General features: G+C 46.9%; 1 protein-coding gene across 1 annotated transcript in view; it reads left to right on the top strand.

Moving 5' to 3' along the window:
- The window catches only part of LOC126526150 (fatty acid synthase-like), a 178,127-nt gene that overhangs the window by 60,004 nt on the left and 92,333 nt on the right, over positions 1 to 25,790 (top strand). Inside the window, exon 7 of the mRNA XM_050174098.2 lies at positions 6,862 to 7,251. Within this exon, the coding sequence (XP_050030055.2) occupies positions 6,862 to 7,251 (390 nt within the window). The remainder of the gene's footprint in view (positions 1 to 6,861; positions 7,252 to 25,790) is intronic.

Raw genomic sequence — 25,790 nt, 5'->3', positions numbered from 1 at the left:
ACAACATGAACCCAAGAAACCTGTTTGATACCTCGTCACGCCCGGGACAGGCTTCACGTTGCCCTGATACCACGGAACATGGACCCTAACCTACACTCCGGCAGGAGGAGAGCAAGGGCCCAGCACATGGAGAAAGCGTTCAGGTTCAATACCACGGCCCGTTTTACGGACGCCGCCATGTATGGGACGAACAACAAGGGCGCAGTGGCAGTAGCATGCGACCATCGAGGCACGTTACCTCCGCTGCATTGACCCACGCCTGCACGATTACGAAGGTCGGAGAGCTGGCCATCGCGTTAGCCATCCGCGAAGGCCTGCACGCAAACCAACCACTGACGATCCTCACGGATTCCCAACAGGCCTGCCGTAACTTCCTACAGAGAAGAATTGGAAGACCTGTTGCAGAAGTCCTAGCTCGAATGCTGAAGGAGGACCCTGAGGACTTTACCACCCAAACCATCATCTGGATACCGCGCCACACAGGCATCACGGGCAACCTGCAGGCCAACAGAGCAGCTCGAGTATTCGTACATAACCGAGCACTCGTCACGCCGGCTGCAGAAGACCCGGACCATGTCAACCTAGATTATTCAGCCATCGTGAACTAACACGGAGGGCGTCGCTTGCGATATGCACTGCCCCATAGAAATCAAAAGACAAAGGATGCCGCTGCCTGGCGTAGGCTCCAGACAGGCGCTTACACTAACCTACACATCTTACATCGGATACACCCCACAGCCTACGGGGACTAATGCCTGTGGTGTGGGGCCACACCAACCCTATACCACATTACGTAGGACTGCACACTACAGAAAACAGAACACCCAGACACGAACACCACGACGGAGCAAGCTGTCCAGCTCTGCCCTCGACGACCAGCTCAAGCTGATCTGGAGAGCTGAGAAGAGGGCAAGAGCCAGCGGATCCCTGGACCAGGGGCCCCGACCATTAGCGGTTTTTCCAATTATTATTGTAATAAACCTTATCTATGTATCTAATCATGGCACAACCAGTCTGCTGTTTCGGGCGAAATTGCTGTCAATAAGGGCCTGACACAAGGCGGCCTCTTCTCACCCGTGCTCTACATTCTGCACACGTCAACAATGAAGTGGGCATTGCTAAACAAAAAAATTAAATATGCGGTTTTACGTGCCAAAACCACGGTCTGATTATGAGGCACGCCATAATGGGGGCCTACGCAAATTTGGGCCATCAGGGGCTCTTTAAAGTGCACCTAAATCTAAGTACGAGGGTTTTTTCGCATATAACTCGGGCCTCACGTTCCGTCTAAGGTTTAGTAGAAGCAGTGCCAACGATAACCACCGCCTCCGTGGCGTAACAGTCACAGATCACTTGGTGATCAAGGCAGAGAACAAACAATCTGTACAGGCCCTCCTCGACATCTGCCAGGTCGAAATTTCCCACATCAAACTATGCTTCAGTAAAACGAAGTCGGCGGTTGCTTGTCTAGCCGGAAAGAGAGCCGATGCAGCTGCCCTGATTCTCAGGGGAAAATCGGTGGCTACACGTAATGAATACAGGTACCACGGGGTCACCCTCTGCGCCAAGACAGCTAATTACAGCCTCCACGAGACCACACTGCAGTACACGGCTCTGAGGGCGCAACGTATCGTTTGCCGGAGGTGTTTGTGGGCCTGTAGCAGCTTCCTTATGATCTGTGATCTATGGAAACTGGCCCACGTACCCATCCTCACGATTTCAAATTTAATTATGTGTCTCTCACCAACAACATCAGAACAACTGAAGCGTCAGCAGAAAGAGGCTTCGCGCCATTGCCCTCGGATACTATGACTAGGTATCCAACGAGGCCATGCAGCGGGATGTAGGATGGTCGAGCGTCGAGGCCCGGGAAGCTGAGAGCATGATCGCCTACCATGGCCGTCCCCTTCCCCTGCTACGCACGCGGTGGGTACACCGAGTTTTCGAGCATGTCCCGGCGACGTGCATGGGAACCGACTGGATACGCCGAGTGTATCGGATTAAAAAGAAGTATGACTTCGTTGGTGAAGAAATCGCAGCCCGCACTGCAACCAAACAGTCGACCGAGGTCCGCCGAAGCGTAAAGGAAGCCGCAACCACCATCTGGAGCAAGGTAATGGAATAAAAGTCCTTGAACTCTACCGGAGACGGTATTAATGCGGAGAGCTCCTATGATAACAGTATTCGAACCGACCTTTTGTTCGAGGCGAAAGCAGGGACACTCCAAGCTCTCGTTTACCGCAGCCGATTCCAACACACTGGTATGTCCACCACGTCTCAGTCTCTGCCAGGCACATACTGAGACGCAAGAGCAACTCATCCTTCGATGGGCTAGCCTGCAGACTGCTCCAGCGGAGCACACAGGACTTCCTGAGGCGCGTGGTATCCACACGCTCGAGGTGGATGATGGAAATCACAGCGTGAAGGGACGCAACGTGGACAGGAACTACGTTGTGGAGGCCATCAAAAAGCGAGTGACACAGTGGTGGACCCGTGTGCGTCACATGTGATTTCGGGTTGCATAGCGACCTACAAAGTACCTGTTTTCTTTCTTAATACTTTTTACCCTCTGGGCCAGGACAACGCCTATGCCCACATGCTACAAAGGGAATGACCGTCACTACGCCGTCATCATCATCATCATCATACAGCGGGGGTGAGCATAATTGGTGGCGAGCACCAAAAACATGGGAAGAAATTGATGCCACAGGATTTGTTACAGGCCTTGGTAGCGATAAAATGTGAATAGAGAACTGTTGAAAAAGAAAGGTTATAGAGATGAATATAAAAATGGCAGAATGAAAGGCATGAACAGTATACCTGAATAAATTAAGCAGGCCAGTTGGCTATTATCACTGCCCTGTTTCAGTGGGGATCTTACCATCTCCGAGGCGGCGGCTGCACCAGCAGTGTGGAGGAAAGAAAGGAATAACCAGAAATCTCGCCTTCGCGCATTCGTGGAAGCGGTGGCAGCATTGCATTAAACTCTCTACAGCGTATTAATGGAGCCTTCCATCTCACTTTGTGCGGACATTCAATAAACATAATCTTCCATTTCGTTTGACGCCCTAACTCAAAGCTTCCTTGTGTGTAGATACCAACTCGTTAGATATACTTCATTTTTGTAAAGCGGTTGGATGACCTCAGGTATTAAATGATGGACAAGAAATTCAATGTGAGCAACGCTTAAAGCGTATTCGTCTGGAAGAACGACAAGACCATGTACCGGAAACCGTGCAAACCTTGTACGCAGATGGGAAGCATGCTGTTCAACAGGTTCACTTTCAACAAGTAGGTCGTCGATATAGGTGGACACGAAATCAAATACGCTAGTAACCTTATTGGTAAATCGTTCAAACGTTTCTGCGGTGTTTCTTAGCCCGAACGACACGGACATGTACTCAAAGAAGCCAACCGTGATGACAGTGGTGGTATTTGAAATATCAATAAGCTCTACCGGGATCTGATGGTAGATCTTAACCAAATCAATTGTGCTGTAGACGATCGTGGCAGCGAGAGAGACGCCAAGTCGCGTGTATGGGCTAGCGGATAGCGATTGGGACTGTGCGAGTAGTGAGAGCGCGGTAGTCGCCGCACGCACGCCGCATGGAGGAATGATCCATCATTGAAGAACGAGGTCAAACTCTCCACGTGCAATGACAAGTCGGTCACCAGCAAGTCGCTGTGGAGGGCAAGAAACTTGAGGTGCCGTGGTAGTGACGCTTTGATGGTCCACAGTGTGGTGAGCTGGGAGCTCCAGGTGATTTGACCGGGTTGGGGGGGGGGGGGGGGGGGTTAAATCAGCAAGTATCGAGATCAAAGTCTTCAAAGGTACGTGCGGGGCTGTGTGCGTGGTGGAAGTGGCTGGCGCAAGAAGACAATGAACAAACACGGGTGTCGTAGTGTCTACGAGGGAACATGAGCATAGCTCGCAGCTGTGACCCAAAGCGCTAAGGATTCCCTTCTCTCATTGCAGCCGCATGCATATCGGTGACAATAAAGTGAAAAGTGCGCTTTACGCCGATGTCAAATGTGAGGGAGCGTTGTTCGCAATTTCACATTTTGCAGTTGTTGACCGCTACAATCGGTGGGAAAATTGCAGAACCAAAGTACTTGCAGCGGGGATGACGCTGACCTCAGCAAGAGTGTACGAGCAGGTACTTAGTTTTTTTAATTGTAATGCGTCAAAAGTAAAAAACAGCATCAACCTGAGTAAACCACATGGAAATGTTGTGTGGTTAGAAACGGCGTAGTTGTAGCTGGACCTCTGGTAGTCTTTCCGAGGCCGCAAGTGTTGTGCCGTTCGTCGCTGGACGCGTGACACCCGTGCCGGTAGACACCACATCGCCAATGGCGCCGCTGCCGGATGATTCCGTGGTGCATAGGCCTCGAAGTCGAGATAGTTTGACGGCGACACCAGCAGCGATAACATGTGTGGGCTGTCCGTATAATTGCTGCCACAGTAAAACGTCCCGCCTCCTTGCTTAGGGTTCTCAAAGACTGCAGCGTGTTGAAAAATTACTGAACGCGTGGTAACGTGCAGGTGTGTATCGCCGTCCAGTCCTTCTCGCTCGGTATTTCGCGCTCTAATCTATTCACAATGATCTAGCTAAATCGAAAAAGCCCAACACCCATAAGCCAAAACAAATCTCAACGACTCGTTCTACCTTCTGACTTTACGAAAGTAAGAATGCATGTAGCGTCTGTAAAAAAGCAGCCAATGTGTCACGTTACACTATTTATTTAATAGTATTCCTGCATTCACACAGCAGGCAGAAAAGGAGAGGCATTTCGACATTTATATTCGTGAACGAACATGCTCTCAGGAACGGAGGAAGCCCAAAAGCAGTGAACAAGAAACTAGGAATTGGCAAGAATCAGATGTATCCGTTAAAAGACACAGCTGGCAATATCATTTCTAATATGGATGAGATAGTTCAAGTGGCTGAGGAGTCCTATAGAGATTTATACAGTACCAGTGGCACCCACGACGCTAATGGAAGAGAGAATAATCTAGAGGAATTTGACATTCCACAAGTAACGCCGGAAGAAGTAAGGAAAGCTTTGGGAGCTATGCAAAGGGGGAAGGCAGCTGTGGAGGATCAGGTAACAGCAGATTTGTTGAACGATGGTGGGCAGATTGTTCTAGAAAAACTGGCCACCCTGTATACGCAATGCCTCATGACCTTGAGCGTACCGGAATCTTGGAAGAACGCTAACATAATCCTAATCCATAAGAAAAGGGACGCCAAAGACTTGAAAAATTATAGACCGATCAGCTTACTGTGCGTTGCCTACAAAGTATTTACTAAGGTAATCGCAAATAGGATCAGGAACACCTTAGACTTTTGTCAACCAGACAGGATTCCGTAAAGGCTACTCAACAATAGACCATATTCACACTATCAATGTGGTGATAGAGAAATGTGCGGAATATAACCAACCCTTATATATAGCTTTCATTGATTACGAGAAAGCGTTTGATTCAGCCGAAACCTCAGCAGTCATGGAGGCATTGCGGAATCAGGGTGTAGACGAGCCGTATGTAGAACTACTGAAAGATATCTATAGCGGCTCCACAGCCACAGTAGTCTTCCATAAAGAAAGCAACAAAATCCCAATGAAGAAAGGATTCACGCAGGGAGATACGATCTCTCCAATGCTATTCACAGCGTGCTTACAGGAGGTATTCAGAGACCTGGATTGAGAAGAACTGGGGATAAGAGTTAATGCAGAATACCTTAGTAACTTGAGATTCGCTGATGATATTGCCTTGCTTAGTAACTCAGGGGACCAATTGCAAGGCATGCTCACTGACCTGGACAGGAAAAGCAGAAGGGTGGGTCTAAAAATTATTCTGCAGAAAACTAAAATAATGTTTAACAGCCTCGGAAGAGAAAAGCAGTTTACGATAGGCAGCGAGGCACTGGAAGTGGTAAGGGAATACATCTACTTAGGGCAGGTAGTGACCGCGAATCCGGATCATGAGACTAAAATAATCAGAAGAATAAGAATTGGCTGGGGTGCGTTTGGCAGGCATTCAAGAGAAAAGTGTATTACAGATGTGTCTTACCAGTACTAACTTACGGGGCAGAAACCTGGGGGCTTACAAGAGGGTTCTACTTAAATGGAGGACGACGCAACGAGCTATGGAAAGAAGAATGATGGGTGTAACGTTAAGGGATAAGAAAAGAGCAGATAGGGTTAGGGAACAAACGCGAGTTAATGACATCTTAGTTGAAATCAAGCAAAAGAAATGGGCATGGGCAGGACATGTAATGAGGAGGGAAGATAACTGATGGTCATTAAGGGTTACGGACTGGATTCCAAGGGAAGGGAAGCGTAGCAGGGGGCGGCAGAAAGTTATGTGGGCGGATGAGATTAAGAAGTTGGCAGGGACGACATGGCCACAATTAGTACATGACTGGGTAGTTGGAGAAGTATGGGAGAGGCCTTTGCCCTGCAGTGGGCTTAACCAGGCTGATGATGATGATAATAATAATGATGATGATGCTGATGATTCGTGAACGGCCGCGTGTTAGAGAACATTTATATGACAACAGATAAGAAAGCACATGTAGAAGGCTTACAACACAAATACAAATTCCCATTTCCCATACAAGCCCATTTCCAAAGCTGAGGGAATATGTGTATTCTTAAACGTAAGCTTAAGATATTAAATTAAAATCGCTAATCAGTCATAAACATTCTGGCATTCTTCTTGCTTGAAAATCTTAAATGTTTCAACGCTTGATGCTGCATCAATGAAGCTCCGAACGCCAAGAAAGCGCAGTGTCTAAGATTTGCGCACGCAACTATAAAATATTATGACGTTTCTGTTTGTTCGCGCCACTTTTGCAGCGCACTCTGGATCGACTAGAGGCCGAAGGACCGTACCCAGACTCCGGGTACGCCCTGCTGAGCCGCGTCGCTCAGCCAAGCGTGAAGCTGTTCCCGTATCGAGGCTTCACCATTGTACCCGTGGGTAACTCGGGCCAGGAGGTCGTTAAAGCTGTCCACGAGGTTCCGCCCGAGAAGCGACCACTGTGGTTCATCTTCACTGGCATGGGCTGCCAGTGGAACGGCATGGCGCGCCAGATGATGCACTTTGACGTTTTCGCTCGCTCTATCCGCAAGTCCCATGCACTGTTGCTAGAGCGATTCGGCATCGACCTTATCGACCTAGTGACAAGTGACGAGCCGCCAATCAGTCCCATGGTTTCGCCTTTTGTTGCCATCACGGCGATTCAGGTGAGTACTAAAGCGGCGCTATTGAACGAAATTACCACTCTGGCAAGAACAAATCGACGTGGTAACAGAATGTCCACTTGCAAGATTTTGCAGATCGGCTGCGCTGCCAGGCTGTTTTTCAACGTGAAGCTTCTGCACGCGGCCTGCATTTGTCGGCATAAGCTCAGTTCTCCTAGGGAGGGAAGCGTGAAAGCGCAGGACAGGCACTGTTGCCATTTAATGGTCTTTACCCCTGCCGAACCATCGCTGAATGGAGGAGCGTTCGGCAGCGGTAAGTTCAACCCTTTGAAGTGACTGCAGATTTTATTATACTGATCTAATGGTCAGCCGTTTATTTTCATTAGAAGCACACTTTCTGGCGCATGTGCATTATCATTCTTGCTGGGGGTTCATGAACAGCGCGAGTAATTAAAGAATTACAGTACCACAGGACCAGCGCATAAACCACTATTTTCTTAAAGGGAAAAGACGGGGAATGCGGGAGATGGGCATTCAAGACGATGAGCAAAACGTGAACAGGGTGAATGCAGGAGCCAGCGTTTCGACAAGTGGACTTGTCTTCTTCAAGGCGACGTACGCTTTCCTCGCCACAGTATATATAGGAGGGGTTCTTCTAAAGGGGGGAGGGTGGGAGGCGTTAGGGTGCGGAAACGAGGGAAGGTGTGTTAGCGTGTCGAATTAAGAGTAAAGGAACCCTGTGCACAAGGTCAAAGCCAGGGCCACCCCTCACCCCCCGCCGCGGTCTGTCAACCCACGCGTGTTGCCGGCGTGTCAAGGGCGTCTGACACTCCGGCTGAAAACTAAGTGTTGTTGCCTATAGCTTGAAGTTTAGCATAGCTATGCTAAACTTCAAGCTATAGGCAACAACACTTAGTTGGATTTCTTGGCGTATCCCCCCCTTTTTTTTTCTTTTTCCCCTGCATTCCTCTCCTCTTCTTTCCTTTTTCAGCCGGGGGGGGGGGGGGGGTGAGGGGTGGCCCTGGCTTTGACTTTGTGCACAGCGTTCCTTTACTCTCAATTCGACACGCTAACACACCTTCCCTCGTTTCCGCACCCTCACGCCTCACACCCTCTCCCCTTTAGAGCAACCCCACCTATATATACTGTGGCAAGGAAACCGTACGCCGCCTTGAAGGCGACAAGTTAACTTGTCGAAACGTTGGCTCTTATTTTCTTAGAGGTAATGCATACATTAATTTTATGAAGTTCATTTTTTTCTTGAGGTGGGGGGACAGCCTTCTGCCTCGAAACGTTATGAAAAATATTCATAGACATGAGAGCACACTATCTAATTTATTTAGAGCCAATTTATGGGAGCCAGTTTTTGTTTGGCGTCCCCGGAGGTCTAGATATTGTAACGTCGTCATACAGAAGGTGGCCCCGCCAGAGCACAGCATCGTGAAGTTTTAGTTTTGGCTCCCGCTCCACATTACTGGGTCCTGTGCGGCTACTACTTGTGCGACGCGGTGGAGCTGCGTGGCAGAGCGAGCCGACAACCACTGCCATATAACCACAATGTTCTTGTCAGTATTTTTGTAGGATTCGGAGGTCTTGAGATACTTCATTATGTTTTGGTTTATGTTTCCCATGAAGCACTATGTAACAGCACTTGTTGAGCATGCGGGTATATTCTTCTTCCCAATATTCTAGATGCGTTCTGCGCTGTAACTGGCGTCTTAGCGTGCAAGCCTGCTGGTGCTGCATCAGCATACGGCGTACATATCAGTGTCATCCTCATCGCAAAGCTTTCCTAATGTAGTTTTGTTATTTACTGCAGTTAGCCACAGTACACATATCATGTACCCGAACGCATAATTAAACCGGCATGGTGGCGTAGTGGCTTTGGAGTTGCGCTCCTAAGTCTAAGGGCGGGTGTTCAAACCCTGGGCACGTGCAAGAACCTCAGGTGATCCAAATGAACCGGAGTTCTCACTACGGCGGGCCTTATAATATCTTGGTTTTGGCACGTGGAACTCCACAATTTATCTTTTTACCGCATGAGTGAAGATTGGGAACCAGACGCAATTATGCCACATGTTTTCAAACTTTTCAATATCTGATGCTATGAGCAATTCATGTTAACTTATAGTGCCTGGACATTATACAGAGTAATCATTTTTACGTTTTATTGAAGTTAAAAACAGCCTGTTGCGGATTACGTAATTGTAGTCCTTGAGCACGATTCTTCAGAGAGGCAGACACTACTTGCATGAGAAATCAAAATACATATTCAAATAAGAAACAATAGCCAATAATAATATATTTAATTAAATACTTCGCATATTGCAATTTACAATTTGTAGCCAGTGAGATTGTAAAGCGTATTCTCTCAGAATTTACTTCCAGAATGACGAAAGTTTTGATATATGGGCCATTAAATTTGCCACAAAAATGCACTGTTGTTGCACCTGCTTTTTTAAAGCGTAATCTGTTGTGGGCTCATTCCGATAGCCATTTCGGCTGGAGATGTCTTCCGCCACCACCCGTACTGTTGTCGGCTATGAAAAATATACTCAGTTGAAGCCGACGATCCAACCCGGGCACGCTGCGCGGAGGTGAGCTACAATACCACTGAAGCAGGCCAGCTCTTCCTTTTCACTTTATTGCATAGAATTAAGAGTTCTGCCATGCAAAAAAATTGTTACATTACATTTAGCCACTCACATGCTACGTAGTTGAATGAAAGTTCGAAAATCAGACAAAGGCAAGCGCTGAGTCATTCCAGATCTTTATAGTTTGCAGTAAAATCCCTAGATGTGTTTTCGCAACGTAGTGAGAACTTCCTTCTCTCCTACCATGCTTTCCCTTGCGGCTCGCATCGGCCGCCATGTTCTTCCTAACGCGCTCCGGCGGCGCAGTTGTAGCACGCGCCATATCACATGAACGGTATGCCTTTGCAGTCACGGATTTGCCGTGAGAGGCAGTAAACTAACGTGGCAAATGAGTTAGGTGCCGACAAAAACAGAAGCGTACCACTAATGCGTTTCAGCTTTTATTTACGGTGTGTTTTGTCGTAGACAGTACGAGTGGTTAAACTGCGTAGTGGTAGTGTGGCTGCCTAGTTCGCGAGAGAATCGTGCACGCACGCACCTTTGTTGGTAAACACTCAGATAGCAACTGCCGTGGCCGGCAGCGTCTTTTCCTTTCGTTTTGTAGTATTATAGAACCACTACGCAATCACCTGTATTTTGCTGTTTAAATATTCCACAATAGCCCAACTAAGCCATTTTGAATAGGACGTCGTACTGCGCCGTTACGCGTCATTCGCGCTGAGGAACGAACCCACAAATCACAAAGCCAAATTTGCCGTTAAAAGCCGAATCTGGTAAGTGCTATTAAGAATGAGGCTGAGCTTTTCGAAACATACGTTCTCCCGCAGCTATTTGTGCCTTTAAACGGCCTAAGTCAATGTCTTGAGGCGAACAATGAAACATTGTAGCAGCAGCCAGCAAGAAGCGTCCGGAAAGGTAGGCTGACTTCCAGCAAACAGCGACAGATATACAGAAGTCACCTTCGCTGAAAATATGTAGCCTATACAACTGCACGAGCAAAAAAAAAAAAAGCAAGCGTGCTAGCGCCGTCGAAATCAGCAGCTAGACTGGTCTAGGAAGAACATGGCGGACGGCAGCAGTTCCCAGCCAGAAGTGGGTGCTCTCCGATACAGTGCGTCGGTGCAAACGTTTTCGGTACTTGGCTTTTAAAGCTCATAAAGGGATGTTTAGCTAGAAGTGGAAACGTCTCCTTTAAACGCATTCTATCGGGCGAGGAGGCACATGACGCGACATTTGCGCCGCGTAGCGTCGATACGCGCATACTTTGCATTGCAGTTGTATGTTACTACAGGAGGCGGCACGCTTTGTATCAGTTGCATATGCAGTGGTAGAAGGCAATAGAGAAGGTTCGAGGAAAAAAAAGAATATTAATGAGATGCGTACAAATATGCTAGAATGAATAAAAAAACATGCATAGGCTTACCTGATAAATACAAGCAGGCTAGGCGACTATTTGTTATCGCGCCGCTTCAAGGGGGATGCGAATACAACATCATCTCCATTAGAATCGCATCGTGCCACTTGCCACAGATCATGATGATGGTGATGATCTTAACATACCCTTTGAAATCGGCCGGGACTAACCATCACCTAGCCTTCTTGAGTTACCCATGTACGTTATCAATCCGTTTCATTCTAGCATTCTTGTATAAACCTCCCTAATCTTCTCTGTCAGGCTTCTAGCATTGCTTCTGCCTCTAATGGATGTCTGTCGTCTCTTTTCCTCCCACTAATATCCTAAACGTCTCTGGCTTATCTCGACTACAGACAGGTTTATACTTACGTCTAGGGTAAATCCAAGCGCTTCTGGAAGTCATACGTTACGTACTGGTCTCGCTGAATAACCGTTCGGATTCCAATGGGATGGGCTGAGTGGTCTCCTGATCTTTGCTGCAGCATGCACATGCCTCCTCTAATTGAGAATATTTGCTCCGGTGAGTTTTGGTCCTTAGGCAACCAGCTCGAGCTTCAAAGAGTACAAATTTACCCTTTAAATAAATTTTTTATTATTTTTGTAAATCTCCATAGTCTTTTTTATTTTTATTCTTTGCATCAAATTCACTGTCTCTCTCACTTTCGTTCTGATTATTAGTGGTTGTCTATCTACACATTCAATTACCCTGTACTTGTTTGCCAAGTTTCTTGACCTTTTGCTCTATTCTGTGTCCACACTTTTTAGGCAGAGCTACTTGTGTTTAGCCACCCATTCATTTCGATCCATCTTCGTCAGTCTTTCATGAAAACTAATTTTGCTGTGTACTTCTCGCACTTGAAACGAAAGCCAACCTGTTGTATTGTCTTGGTTGCGGTTTCGCTGTGGGCTCCCAATGCCAACGGGCCAACCGATTTTTGGTTAGCTTCCAACCCCGCGCGATCTCAGATGCGCTCTGCGTAGCGTCGATAGGTACACACTTTATTGCAGTTGCATATTTTACACCAGGGGGCACGCCATGTAGCAGTTGCAGTTCTGTGGCCGATTGACGTGCTTTTCGGCGCTCCGTGGCGACGATGAAATCATATGTTTCTGTGCATGCTTTGAGCTTGCTTCTATTCTTTATTTGCTGCGCTTTTGCCTTTAAATAGTAATTGGGTGGTTTTCTCTATCTTTCCTCTTTTTTGTCTATCGTATTTCGGGTGCACGAGTGTGCTTCGTATACATTTGGTTTTGCAGGATGGTTAGAGCGTCCTTTCGTGCCACGTGCTCCAATACGTGCAGCCGGGTGGGACGTTGAGCGTTTGTAGTCTTTAAATGGTAGCTTGGAAGTGGCAAGACAAATAGCTATTAGTGGTTTTACTGTGTGTGTTTTGGTAGGAAAGTGGGAGCGTGGCCGTGTGGTTGAGCGCGTGCGACAGCGTGTCATACCTTCGTTCTCCGCGGCATTGATTGCTTTTAAAACAGTGGGGAGAGTTGCTTTGCGACATTTTGAGGATTTGCATCCTGTACGTATCGGTTTTGCTAGAAGGCACGCGCTCTGCATTGATATAGTATTATAGTACTTGCATCAGTAGTAGAGTTAATATAACATTGTAGTTTTTGCAAAAAGCCGTGCAATATATAGCGAGAAAGACGGGAAAGCAAGCAGTGCGCGGGGTGTCCCTCCAGGCAGAAAAGGAGACGGATGAAAATGGAGAGGGCATCGAATGAACCGGCACACAATGTGATGTCGATACTATGCTGCAGAAAATGGAGGCTTCCCAGGAAGAGCTTCTCAAACAGTTGCAAGACTTCAAAAATGAGCTAAACAGGGAGCGTGATGCACGGAAGGTAGTTGAAAAGAGACTTGAAGCAGCGAGGAAAAGCTGAGCAGTGCCGCCATTGGGAACGACAATGTGCCTGGCAATGGAACGCAGACCCCCGACGCGACAGGCGAGGGAGTGACAGCGAAGTATGTGGAATGCATGCAGCATGATGAAGATTAGCTGGAAAGAGCGGCACCTACCTTGACGCCACAACGCGGAAAAAGCAGAAGCCCAGGGGACAATGCCCCTTGTCGAGTCCGAATCACACAGAAAAGTACAAAGGGAAGCAGGGCGAGGTAAGAGAGAGTGAAAGGGTGATTATCGCCGGCGACTCAAACCAGTGCTGAAAAGAAAATGTGGAGAGGGTGAAATGCGACCAAAGAGTGGCGGTAGGGACATTTGCAGGGCGGACCCTGAGTTCTGTCACGGAGCGAGCAAAAGAAAAGCTCGCAGAAAATGCCCAAGTGCGCAACTTTGTCATAGTAGCAGGTGGGCTAAATGACGTAGTAAATAGGAAAGGGACTAGCCCAGCGCTTGGCGAAGGGGGTGGACGACTTGCGCGAGCTATCCACTCAGGTGCAGATCGTGGTGTGCACGGTGCCAGAGGTGCCAGTACGTGACTGTTACGTACAAAGAGCCGTAGTGGCTGCTAATGAGGCAATATGGAAAATGAGCCGAGAGAAAGGCTTCGAGGTTGTCGAAGTAAACAGGGAAGTGAGAAGTTGTGGTTGCTTTAAACGAGATGGGATCCACTTTAATTACAGGCCAGCACGAGAAGAGGGCTGGCGGCTTGGCGGTCGCGCTGTTGCTTTGTTAGGGGGCCAGCGGGCGCTCAGGACCCCAGAGTAGATAGTAATGAAGAAGGTCCCCTAGGAAACCTCAGAAGAGCATCGCCGTCGATAACCGAAAAAGGAGGAAAGCATGAAAAAGAGCTCGCCATGCAATAGGCTACATAAACATGCAGGGCAGCAGAAGAAAGGAAAAGTGGGCAGAGATTGAGGAACAGTTACATAGTGAACAAATAGGGCTGTATGCGGTTCCAGAAACGCACCTTAGAGACTCAGAAGAGCCGCCAGTTATTGAGAATTATGTTTGGGAATGGTGCAACAGAAATAAGTCGGAAAGAAAGGGAGGGGGAGTCGGAATGCTCATCCATCAGGGAGCCAAATGGAAAAGAGTTCAAAATGTTAAGAGCATCTTTGGTTAGCAGGTACAATGACTGAGAAAAAAACTTGGCTGGGTGTTACGTATTTGTGGACCGGAAATAATTGCACAGAGAAGAATAAAGAGTTAGTGGAATGCATAAGCGCTGATATTAAGGGTTTCGGGAACGGTAATGAAATTGTCCTATTAGGTGACATGAATGCCCACATACATGATTTAGATGGCTATACCGAAAACAACGGGAAGTCAATGCTAGACCTTTGTGAGCAACTTAACGTCGTTATCGGGAATACAGAGTTTAAGTGTGAAGGGCAGATAACGTGGGAAGTGGGAAACCAGCAATCGACCATTGATTACTGTCTGATGACAGAAGGAATTCATGATAAGTTAATAGAAATGGTTATTGATTAGGAACGGTATAGCAGCATAGGGAACGGCCATAAACGCATAATCTTGAAAATGGGACATCTAGTTGGGAAAGAAAGCAAGGAGTGCAAAATAGCCAGTCCAAGTTTGAACGCTGAACATATAAAGAAATATAGTCACTAGAGTCGAGGAAGAAATTGGCAAATGGCCAAGTAACGAGTGGGAATTTAGTGAGCTTCTAAGTTTAATAATAACCGCACAACGAAACAAGAAAGAACACGTTCGTTTGAAAGGAAAAAGGAAACCGGAAAGCTGGTGGAACACGGAGATACGAGAAGCAATCGCCGAACGACAGAAAGCATCACGAGAGCACAGACAGGCAAAGAAGGCCAGTTGCCGCAAGATGAAGTAACCAGTAAATGAGAAATATACCGAGAGAAAAAGTCTATGGTTCAAATACTGGTGCAAGCAAAATTAAAAGGTGAAAGTGAACGTTGGTTGTCAGAAATACGTGAGAAAAAGAAGGCCGCACCTAGAATATTATGCAACCACAGAAAATTATTAGGCAGGAAGTCAACAACAATACAACCATATATCCCAGACGAAGATGGAAACAAACTGGAATGGGAAGCGGCATTAAATTATGTCGGAAAGTAACAGCCGAATCTTTGCAAGAGAATGACGAGGTTGTATTCTAAGAAAAAAAGAGCCTGAAAGAGAACCAGATGGGAAAGGAGCTGGTGCTGACAAATTTCAACTGGAAGAAAGCTGAAGAGAGAACTCATAAGCGCATAGCCACGGGGCTAGACAGGGTTCCCGTTAGGCTGATTAATGAACTAGGACCAAAAAGTAAGCAAGCTCCTGAGAAAGCAGTGGAAAAAACTTTTTAAAGATAGGCGAATACCAGACAGTTGGCGACAAAGTAGAAGGAATTTAATTTATAAAGGTAAGGGGGAGAAAGATAGAATTCACTCGTATAGACCTTTGACCATTACATAGGTAATATACAGGGTAGCAATGCAGGCGATCAAATTAAAGCTTCAAGCATGCGCAGAGAATAACGGCATTTTGGGAGAACTTCAGAATGACTTCAGAATAGGTAGGCGTTTAGATAACTTATTTGTTCTTACTCAGGGTATTGAAATATCAAAAGTAGAAACTAGACCGTTATATGTGGCTTTTTTAGACATTACAGGAGCCTATGACAACGTAGACCGCAGCATTTTGTGGGATATTCTGGAAGGGGAAGGCTTAGGTGATGATTGTCAACCGCTTTTGAGGGATATTCACCTAGAAGATATCGTTTGCGTTGAATGGGAATGGATGAGGAGTGAGGAGAAAGCTCATATCAACAAGGGACTGAGGCAGGGGTGCCGTTTATCCCCGCAGCTGTTTATGATGTACATGGTGTGGATGGAGAGGGCGCTAGAAGGAAGTAATATCATGTTTAATCTCTCATACAAACAGGCGGGTGCAGTAATAGAGCAGGAACTCCCAGGTTTACTTTATGCGGACGACATTGTGTTGCTAGCTAATAATTAAAGTGATTTGCAACGTCTGGCTAATATCTGTGGGCAGGAAGGCAACAATTTAGTTTTGATATTTAATGTTAGCAAATGAGGGTTTATGGTGTCAATGAAAACAGTGAACAGACAGTGGAGACAGAGGGCCAGGAAATACCTCGGGTAACAGAACATAAATATATAAACGAAGGCAATATATATATGGAAACACAGGAAAAAAAAACAATTACAGTGAAGGGAAAGAGAAATGCAGCCATAATGAAACACAGAGCGCTATGGGGATACAATAGGTACGAGGTCCTCCGAGGTATGAGCAAAGGTGTAATGGTTCCAGGACTTACTTTTGGAAATGCGGTTGTTTGCTTTAAATCAGGGGTACAATCAGGACTCGACGGGAACCAAAGGTCAGTGGGTCGCCTCGCATTGGGCGCTCACGGGAAGACTACAAATGAAGGTGTGCAGGGTGATATGGGCTGGACTAGTTTTGTAGTGAGGGAAGCTCTCAGTAAAATTGAGTATGAAGAACTGCTGAGGAATATGGTCGAAAGTAAATGGGCTGAGATAGTGTTCAGGTATCTGTACAGGAAAACATGGAGGAAAAGAACTACGAAGCTTACCAGAAAGTATGCGGCCTGTAGGGTGGGCAACACAGCAACGAAGAAGGTAACGCGGAAAGTCAGAGAGGCTGCAATAATCTTATGGATGGCGGCAATGGAAAAGAAACCTGCCATGAGTAACTACTTAAGAGGAAAGAGCGAAATCAGGAAAGAAACAATTTATGATAACTCAAAGGGAAGCTCATTACTTTTCGAAGCGAGATCGGGATGCCTTACAACACGCATCTCTAAAACGAGATATAAGACGGAAGACGAAGCATCTGGTTGCTGCGGTAAAGCTAGGGAGACTATCCAGCATGTTTTATTAGAATGTGAAGATGTCTACCCAGCGGTTGATTCAGGCGCCACTGGCCTCCTTGAAACTCTTGGGTTCAGCGAGAGCAGGGGAAAAGTAAACATGTCCGCAATACGCATTAGTAAGAGGCGATTAGATGGCTGGTGTAAGAAAAGTATGGAAACGACAAAAAACGGAGGCATGCAAAAGCACAGTTCGAAATAGGGGATCAGAAAATTTGGGTGGGGCAGTTCATAGTGTCTTTTTCTCTTTTTTTATTGGTTAACCTAGGTAGGACATTAGGCAGTATAATAGCAAGAGCTTGGTGGCGCAACCCACCGCCCCATTCCAAAGGGGGCGCTCATAACATCTATCCACATCTATCCATCTTTCCATCTATCCAGCATAGGTAGTGGAACAAGGTAGATAGAGAAGTCTTCAAGAAGAATAACAGGATGTGTAGAAATATGCTAGAAAGTCAAACATGTTTCGCATAGCTCCACAAATCAATCAGGCTAGGTTATTGCTTGTCAAGATCTCCTTTCAAAGGGAACGCCAATAAATCATCATGATCACTAGTATCGTATCATCACATGAGCGCCGCGTAGCGTCGATACGTGTAAACTTTACACTAGAGTTGCGTTATATTTCACCAGGTGTCCCGACGTGTAGCAGTTGCGCGTAACAATGGCACATTGCATGTAGCTGCAGCTGGGTGCAATGAGCCATGAACGGCTCATTGTCCAGGTCATCTCGCGTTAGCAGAAACTGTCACAGCTCTCCGGACTCCTGATTGGGCTCTTCTGTGTCGTGACGTCACTGTCCCTAGGCAGAGGTGTGCACCTCCTTATTGGCTCGCGTGCGTGACGTTATTGTCGTCAAGTGCGGGTGGCGGGATGGTTCGGCGCCACGCTGGATAACTCATCACATCAGCACGCGTGGCGGCCGTGTGTTCGTCGGTGCGCCCTGACGTCACTGTCGTCAGGCGCTTGAGGTGGCCTCCCGATTTGGCGCTGTGTGGCCTGACGTCAGTGTCGCGAGGCGCGCGTGGCGAACGTCTGCTTGGGTGTGGTGTGGCGGTGGCGGTGGCGGCAGTTTACTTTGCGGTATCGTGTGGGAAGGTTGCCTCGTCTCGCCAAACCAGTGTCTCCCAACACGCGACATGCGGCAGCCGCTGAACGCAAGCGGCGTTCAAGAGAGGCTGAGCGTATACGTCGCATGCATCAAGGTGGCGAGGCACGTCCGACACCAAAGACTCCAGGGGCGCGACGGGCAAACGCAAGAGAGGCATAGCGTTTGAAGCGACTCGCTGAATCTCCGGGTACCAAGGCAAATGACGCTCGGAAGCGCCGTGACCGCCATCTTTCTGTGGCAAGCCGAGCAAGTACAAGGGCCCTATAACGTAAAACTATTCCAATATGTTTCTATTCCAATCTCCTGACGTCAAATTTGCGTAACCACCGACGCATGCACCGGGCGGTCACCCGCGGGGCTGTCTGAACAGACCAATCACATGCTCTCTTCATTCATAGGAGGTCACTTTTGTTTGCTTGAAAAAAAAATAACATTGCCTACACTGAGCGGCTTGTCGTATCTAATTGGCTGACAATAGGCGAGGAGAATGCTCAAGTGGAGAGGCATTCAATGGGGCAGAGCCAGTGCACTGAAAATCGATAACCGTATGAAGAGGGTGGTACCGGCGTCTGCGATTGGTCCGCTTTCCTTACCCAACTTGCGGTGGCTGGTCGAAAATCGCGGCGGCATGCAACGGAAGCTTAAGAATGACGCTAAAACGGATCCTCAGCGAAGAATAGTTGGCCGGATGAGATCGTAAAGGAGCCGAAAGTGCTCGAAAATGTTACGCGACCACGCAAGAAGATTTATTATACGCAAATAAACCCATGCTCTCCGGCAGGTGCGAGTAGCCAGCGCCTGAGCGACCGGCGGCAGCCATCTTTTATTCCTTTCGGAGAGGGGCAGCCTGCGGCTATTCAGAAGAAAACTCAGTTTTGTTCGGCATATTAATGGACATTTAATGCGTACACGTCACTTTGACGCGGTGAGTTCTCGCGGTTTTGTGACGTTGCGTGACAGGCAGGTGGAGTGGGTGCAGCCCGAAAGCTTTTGACCAATAGCCGGGGGCTAATGGCGAAAAGGCGTCGAATCAGAAATAACTGTTTTCTTTTTTTTTCGGTCAAATCATGCATAATCACTGTGTACACATCATATCAGATGCGGAGGTATCGCGGTTTTCGTGACGTCGCGTGACAGAGAGGTGAAATGGAGGTGGTTCAAAAAGTTTTTGACCAATCGTGGAGGGATGATAGCAGAAATGGAATAGAAAAGTTTGGAATAGTTTTACGTTGTAGCGCCCCAAGTCAATAGAGCGAAGTGGATGATGAGGATGGCCAACTACACCCCGACACCGCCATCCTGATCCAAAAACGGCGCTACAACACTTCGGCGCTGCAAAGCAGCCATCCTGGATGTGGACCCACTAAAGCAGAAGGTGTTCGCCGGCCATGAGTTCTAAGCCGACATCCTCGCAGATGACAGCTTTGAAATGATGGACTCAGACGACATCGAAACGATAGACATAGGCGTAAACGACGTTGCAGGCATTTAATAAACAAACAAACATTCACGTAACGGTGTACGACTTGTGTGCTCGTGGTGTTTCCACGTAACAAATCACCATTGGCAATGGTGTCAGGCTTTCGCTGTTTCACATTTTAGTCTCGACAATGTGTCCTCCGTTTTTTTTTCAGCGCCTTGCTTCGAAGGGGATGCCAGGAAATCATTTTTATCATCATCAGAAGTAGTAACAGCAGCCTTTTATGCTATGGATGAAGGGATGCGATATGTGCGCCGCGTAGATTGGATACCTGTGTTTACTGTTTCATCGACGTTTCGGCGCCTGCTCAAGAACTACGAACTGCAGCTGAACAAGCGCATCGTAGAGCTGCGCACGCGGCTGCAAGAAGGCAACCTCGGGCTCACCAGACCGCTGTGCAGGGAGCAGCAGAAGCCGACAGTTCAGATCGTTCTCTTGAAACCGACGCGAAGAGGCTTCGAAGCGAGGCGCTGAAAAATAGTCACCCAGCGTGCTTGAGTTACCCAGCTGAAGCTACATGCAATGTGCCACTGTTACGTGCAACTGCTACGTGTCGGGTCACCTGGTAAAATACAGAGCAACTCTAGTGCAAAGTTTGCACGTATCGACGCTACGCGCCGCGCATGTCATGATACGATGCTAGTGATGATGATTTATTGGCGTTCCCTTTGAAACGGCATCTTGACAAGCAGTAACCTAGCCTGATTGATTTGTGGAGCTATGCTAAACATTTCATTCTAGCATATTTCTACACAGCTCGTTAATCTTCTTGAAGACTTCTCTATCTACCTTGTACCACTACCTATGCAACTGCTACATGGCGTGCCACCTGGTGTAAAACATGCAGCTGCATTAAAGTGTGTACCTAGCGACGCTACGCGGAGCGCATCTGAGATCGTGCAGGGTTGGAAGTTAACCAAAAATCGGTGGGCCCGTTGGCATTGGGAGCCCCCAGCGAAACCGCGAACGAGGCAATACAAGGGGTTGGCCTTCGTTTGAAGTCGGAGAGGAACACATCAAAATTAGTTTTCCTGAAAGACTGACGAAGATGGATCGAAATGAATGGGTGGATAACGAGCACAGGTAGCTGTGCCTAAAAAGTGTGGGCACAGAATATAGGAAGAGGTCAAGGAACTTGGCAAACAAGTAAAGGGTAATTGAAAGGGCCGAGAGACAACCACGAGTAATCAGAACGAAAGTGAGAGAGACCGTGAATTCGATGCAAGAATAAAAATAAAAAAAGACTATGGATATTTACAAAGATAATAAAAAAATTAATGAGAAGGGTAAATCGGTACTCTTTGAAGCTCGAGCTGATTGCCTAAAGACAAAAACTGATCGGAGCAAATATTTGCAATTAGGCGAGGCTCGTGCATGCTGCAGCAAAAATACCGAGACCACTCAGCCCATCCTGATGGGATGCGAACGGTTTCACCCAGCGAGACCAGTACGTAAGGTATGACTTCCAGAAGCGCTTGGATTTAGCGTAGACGGAAGTATCAAACGGTCAGTAGTCGGGATAAGCGCGAAACGTTTACTATAATAGTGGGGGAAAAAAAGACGACACACATCCATTAGAGGCATAGGCAATGGTAGAAGCCAGACGGAGAAGATTAAAGAGGTTTATACAAGAATGCTAGAATGAAACGCATTGATGAAAACTACGCGAAGAGGCTTCGCCCCGAATACCCTGTAGTGAATGCTGCCTAAAATGGAGCTCCTATGAAGCCACTAATCGAGCTTAAGCTGTGACTGTGCTCTGAATGCCACGCAGCCCTGTGAGTTTTAAAAAGGGTCCTCTTTTATGCATTTCGTTCGACACTTTTCGTTCGACGCACAGTTTGCTTCACACTTTGTGAAATAATATCTAGAAACTGGTGTCATCCTGGAAATTCATTTCAAGCCGATATGTCCTGTAGCTCACCGGTTACAATTCGTAAATTGCAATATGTGCCGTAAGGTAATGATCTTGGAGTTAATGAGTGAATTATTCTTAATTAGTTGAAAATGTGTTTCGATTTCTCGTACTATAGTAATCTGCGCCTCATTGAATATTCTAGCTCAAGGACCACATATATCCTATCTGTCACGGGATGTTCCTAAAGTTTCCATAAACCTTAAGAACGATCAGCCTGCATAATCCTCGTTTTAATGAACGACTCGACTTCTAGGCAACTTTGGAGTGCACCAAGCATTTCCGAAGCATTTGCGCCACGGTAATGAGGAAACTCGTTGACTGGACAATTGACCCGCCGGAAACGTCCAAGACCGCATAAAAGCCCATGTATTTTTGTGTTGCTAATGTGGACACCGTCAGCATGCGCATAATATTTTCTGAAGCCAAAGGTAGTCGGAAGGCACAAAATCCCTGGTGGCTAAACACCCGCGGCGTCCCGGCGGCTCCGACAATCGACACAAGTGGACTGGCTTGCGTTACTTCCCCCATAGCAGAGAGGTAACAGCTTCGGTATCCCCATGTACGCGCTTTCTCATCCAGAGAATCTTACAGTTTTACATTAAGAGTCGGTATTATGAACGACTGGATTCACAAAATATATTGGTTTGGAAAGACAGGATGCACATTAACGGGTCACATCTGTTCTCGCAGAACCCAGTATTGCCACTGCGCAAGGAGACATGTTATATGCAGATAAAGCTTAACGAAGGAACGGGTTCGCTCTGCACACGACGAATATTCGCTGCCTATCGCAGCCAGGTAGAAAGCGATCGGAAGTGACGCTACTCGTTGCCTCGGCCCCCCCCATGTTTCGACTTGGAAGACCTCGAAAAGAAATCGACTACCGCTATACACTCATGCGTCAGACCCAAGTGCTTCCCGCACAAGGAACTGACCTGTTGACTCGCCTGGCATTGGCACATATCAGTAAGTTGACATCTTGGTCTTTTAAAAATGGCGGCCCATTTTTTTTTCCTTTCGCCAAAGATGTTGCGAACATTCCAAGCCTTTCCCTAACTAACCCTGGTGGATGACTCAAGTTCACGTTCGAGTTGCCTAAAAAGATCATCTGCCCTTAGTGATAAATTTTTCTTTTCATCAAAACAACACGTGTCCCGAGTCTGTAAACCAAGGTCAAGGAAGGACATCCGTCCTTACCGCAGTGCCTAATGGAAATTGGTGTAAACACACGTTTTCTTTTTTTTTTATTCAAGCAGCAAATAATGAGTTCTGTGGGCACCGAATAACCATCAATCAGACATAGCACATACAAGTTGCCAGCTGTCCATCGTCACACCTATCTGCAACGCACTACTGAAAAAGATGCAAGGAAAACTTCCACAGCCAGAGAAATCAGTTAATAAGGAGAGGGAGCTGAGTAAGCGGGTGTTGACCCACGTTATATATTGTGGCACCGGGTGACCACCATATTTTGGTTCCTTGGGTCATTCCGTGATATAGCCTTTTTCTGAGGTTCATGCTTCTTCTAGTTCAACTCCAACTTCAACTATGTTTATTATTCCAGTATACACTAGAAACGTCCTTTTCGGCTAAAAGCTGCCATAAGCAGCTTGACTGGACCCAAGAGGCGTTGTACATTTATCGCAATAATAATTTTGCTCTCCGCACGCATGCGAAATTTCTGACATGAAGTTTCAGTTGTCATTAAGCACTTGTGGTGCGTTCTTCCTTTGTCTGCGTCTTCCTCGCGCTAAATTTTCAGTGCAGAAATACGTCCCTGTTAAAACGAACGAAAGAGCTGCGAACATGGCACCTTTTCTTCACAGGCTTGCCCGTGATCCTAATAAGCTCGCCAACGGACATCAACTTAGGGATATGCATCTGCGCCACATGCAAGCTTTGATACCTGTATATTGTAAAAGAAATTGCAAACGCCCACCATGTCTTTGTAATCAAAATATCGAATTCATCACCAGCACTTCTGATGTCTAGATTGGGTACTTTAACCTGTGTAAATATATAAACTGGGGAAACTTGGCAATATTTACATGAAAAACCAAGACCATACAAAACCTATGTAGCAATTTGTTACGGGAGCCGCTGAACTGCTCATTGTATCATATGCGCATAAACATTGCTGTGTAGTAGTACGACGTTCCTGAAACATGTAAAAACCAAAAAGGGAGAAATAAAAAGAAATCGTAGAGGTTTACTGCTGAAAAAAGCAAAATATAAATGAGTCAGCGTGGCATCAGCTAAGCGTATCAAAGCATGAGGTAGTTTTTCTGAATAAACACCTGCACCTGTAGTGCCACCTATTCGTATACATGTTGATCCGAATGGTTTTCCTGGTTATTTTTCCCCTCCACTATATATGACTGGTGCTTCTTTCTATCAAACCTGGATACCAGTCAGTGCTACCTTTCTTTTTTTCATCGTCTCAACCCACGCTTGAATATCCGTTCTACAAGGCCAAGTTGGTCCATATATAGCACTTTGCGGAATGCCAGTCTAGGCTTGATAGCTAGCTACCTGTAAAATGCTTCGAACAAGATTGATTCCCACAGTACACAAGCCCTGACCAATTTTATTGCTGGTCGCCCACGCCATAGAGTTTCCTAGATTACTGGAGGAATGTCTGGCGCTGCGATAGTTAAACCACCATGCGAATGATGGACAGTATGCTGATTTCTGTGATCTTCGTTCTGAGGGATTCAGAAGGCCTTGTGGCTTCGTTTACTGTGCTTTATCTGGGCCCAAATTGACCTAATTGTCAAAGCAATTCATGCTTTTCTTGATTCATGGGGAAACAAGGCTGTGGAAACACGCATAATCACGGCTAATTCTAGTGGTTCCGCTTGTCCATGCGTCCGTGGGGTAAACGTTTCAATGTCGGATTATTGTGCTAAAGTTTCTGTGTTCAAATCCTGCCACCGGACAATTGTAATAATGTTTATCTTATTATTTATAACTTTCTTCAAAATAACCACTTTCCAGAGTCACGGACCAATATAAAACACCAAGGACGAAGTTTAGGCAAATCCATGTAGTACCCATAATTTCCATGCTGGCTGACTGTCCTCCTTGTACTAGAGTCACGGTTCCTTCTACTAATTGTGTGACATTCCATGGCCCGCGCCGAAACATACGCCGCGTATCGCAACATGTCGCTTAAACACATGGCAGCAGTCTCGCGATAAGGTCCCTAAATAAAACAAGCATTGAAGAGAGCACCACTCTTTCTTTCCTGCCTTTCCTACTCGTTTCCTCTCCAAACCTGCTCCCCGACACAGTACGGGAGCGTCCCATAGGAAGCCCAAAACTAAACAGGGCATGTAGAAAATTAGGAAAAGGTACTGTTTACTTTCATATCGATTATAACTACTTCTTTTAAAAAATCATTATTTCACACCAGAGTAAGTATTCGTTTAGTTTCTAGTGGAATGTGTATTTTATACAGAAGCATAGCCCGTGCAGCCAAACTGCCAAGACTGGGCAGGTTGCATTTCCCACGACCAACAATGGCGTCTCGCTTCCTCCCTCACATGAGCCCGCTTTAATGTAAATTTACGCGCGTTACATCTTCTCTACCCCGACGGCAAGAAATAAATGGTGAAATCAGCGATTTCTTAGTATCGCCTCATGCTGAGGGCAGGCCACTCTTTAAGTTTCACCGTTGTTATTGAGATCAGCCGCTTGTTTTGACGTTGTTCGGCCTACACAGACGATGCCGACGTGCAAAAGGGGTTTAATTTTGACTTAGCAGATGGCACCAACGCCTTAGTGGTTGTGTTGCTTCGACGATGGTGAAAACTTTAAAATTCTAATTGTTTATTGCATCACTATATTACTACTTCGCATTCCTGCGCTACGCGGTGAAGGTGGTGGCAAACGCCATCTAGATACCGAGCGGGCACTGTGGCGTAGCGGAACAATTCAGAGGGGGCATTCGCCTCTGCTGTTCGCTAAGAAGACCTGAAGTAACTGCTGAGAAAGAGCTTATCGCAAATCAGATGAAGCCCCTGCATTTTAGTAAACGCGGACTACAGTTACAGCGCCTAAATATTTGCTGATGTGAGGTATCACCGCCGCGGTTGTCCGGCAGCATGTTCGCACCGACGGCCTCTTGATATGCACCTGTAACCGTCTCGGGGCTCCGACGTGGGCTGAGTCTCGCTCTAAATAAAAGCTGCTTTGATCAACCATGAGACCAATAGCCGAGCCAAGACTTCGAGGTATGGGAACACAGGTGTTTTCCAAGGTGATTAAAT

The sequence above is a fragment of the Dermacentor andersoni genome, chromosome 8 (genome assembly GCF_023375885.2).
Source record: "Dermacentor andersoni chromosome 8, qqDerAnde1_hic_scaffold, whole genome shotgun sequence".
NCBI classification, from domain to species: Eukaryota; Metazoa; Arthropoda; class Arachnida; order Ixodida; family Ixodidae; genus Dermacentor; species Dermacentor andersoni.
This window is presented reverse-complemented; position numbering and strand designations above follow the sequence as displayed.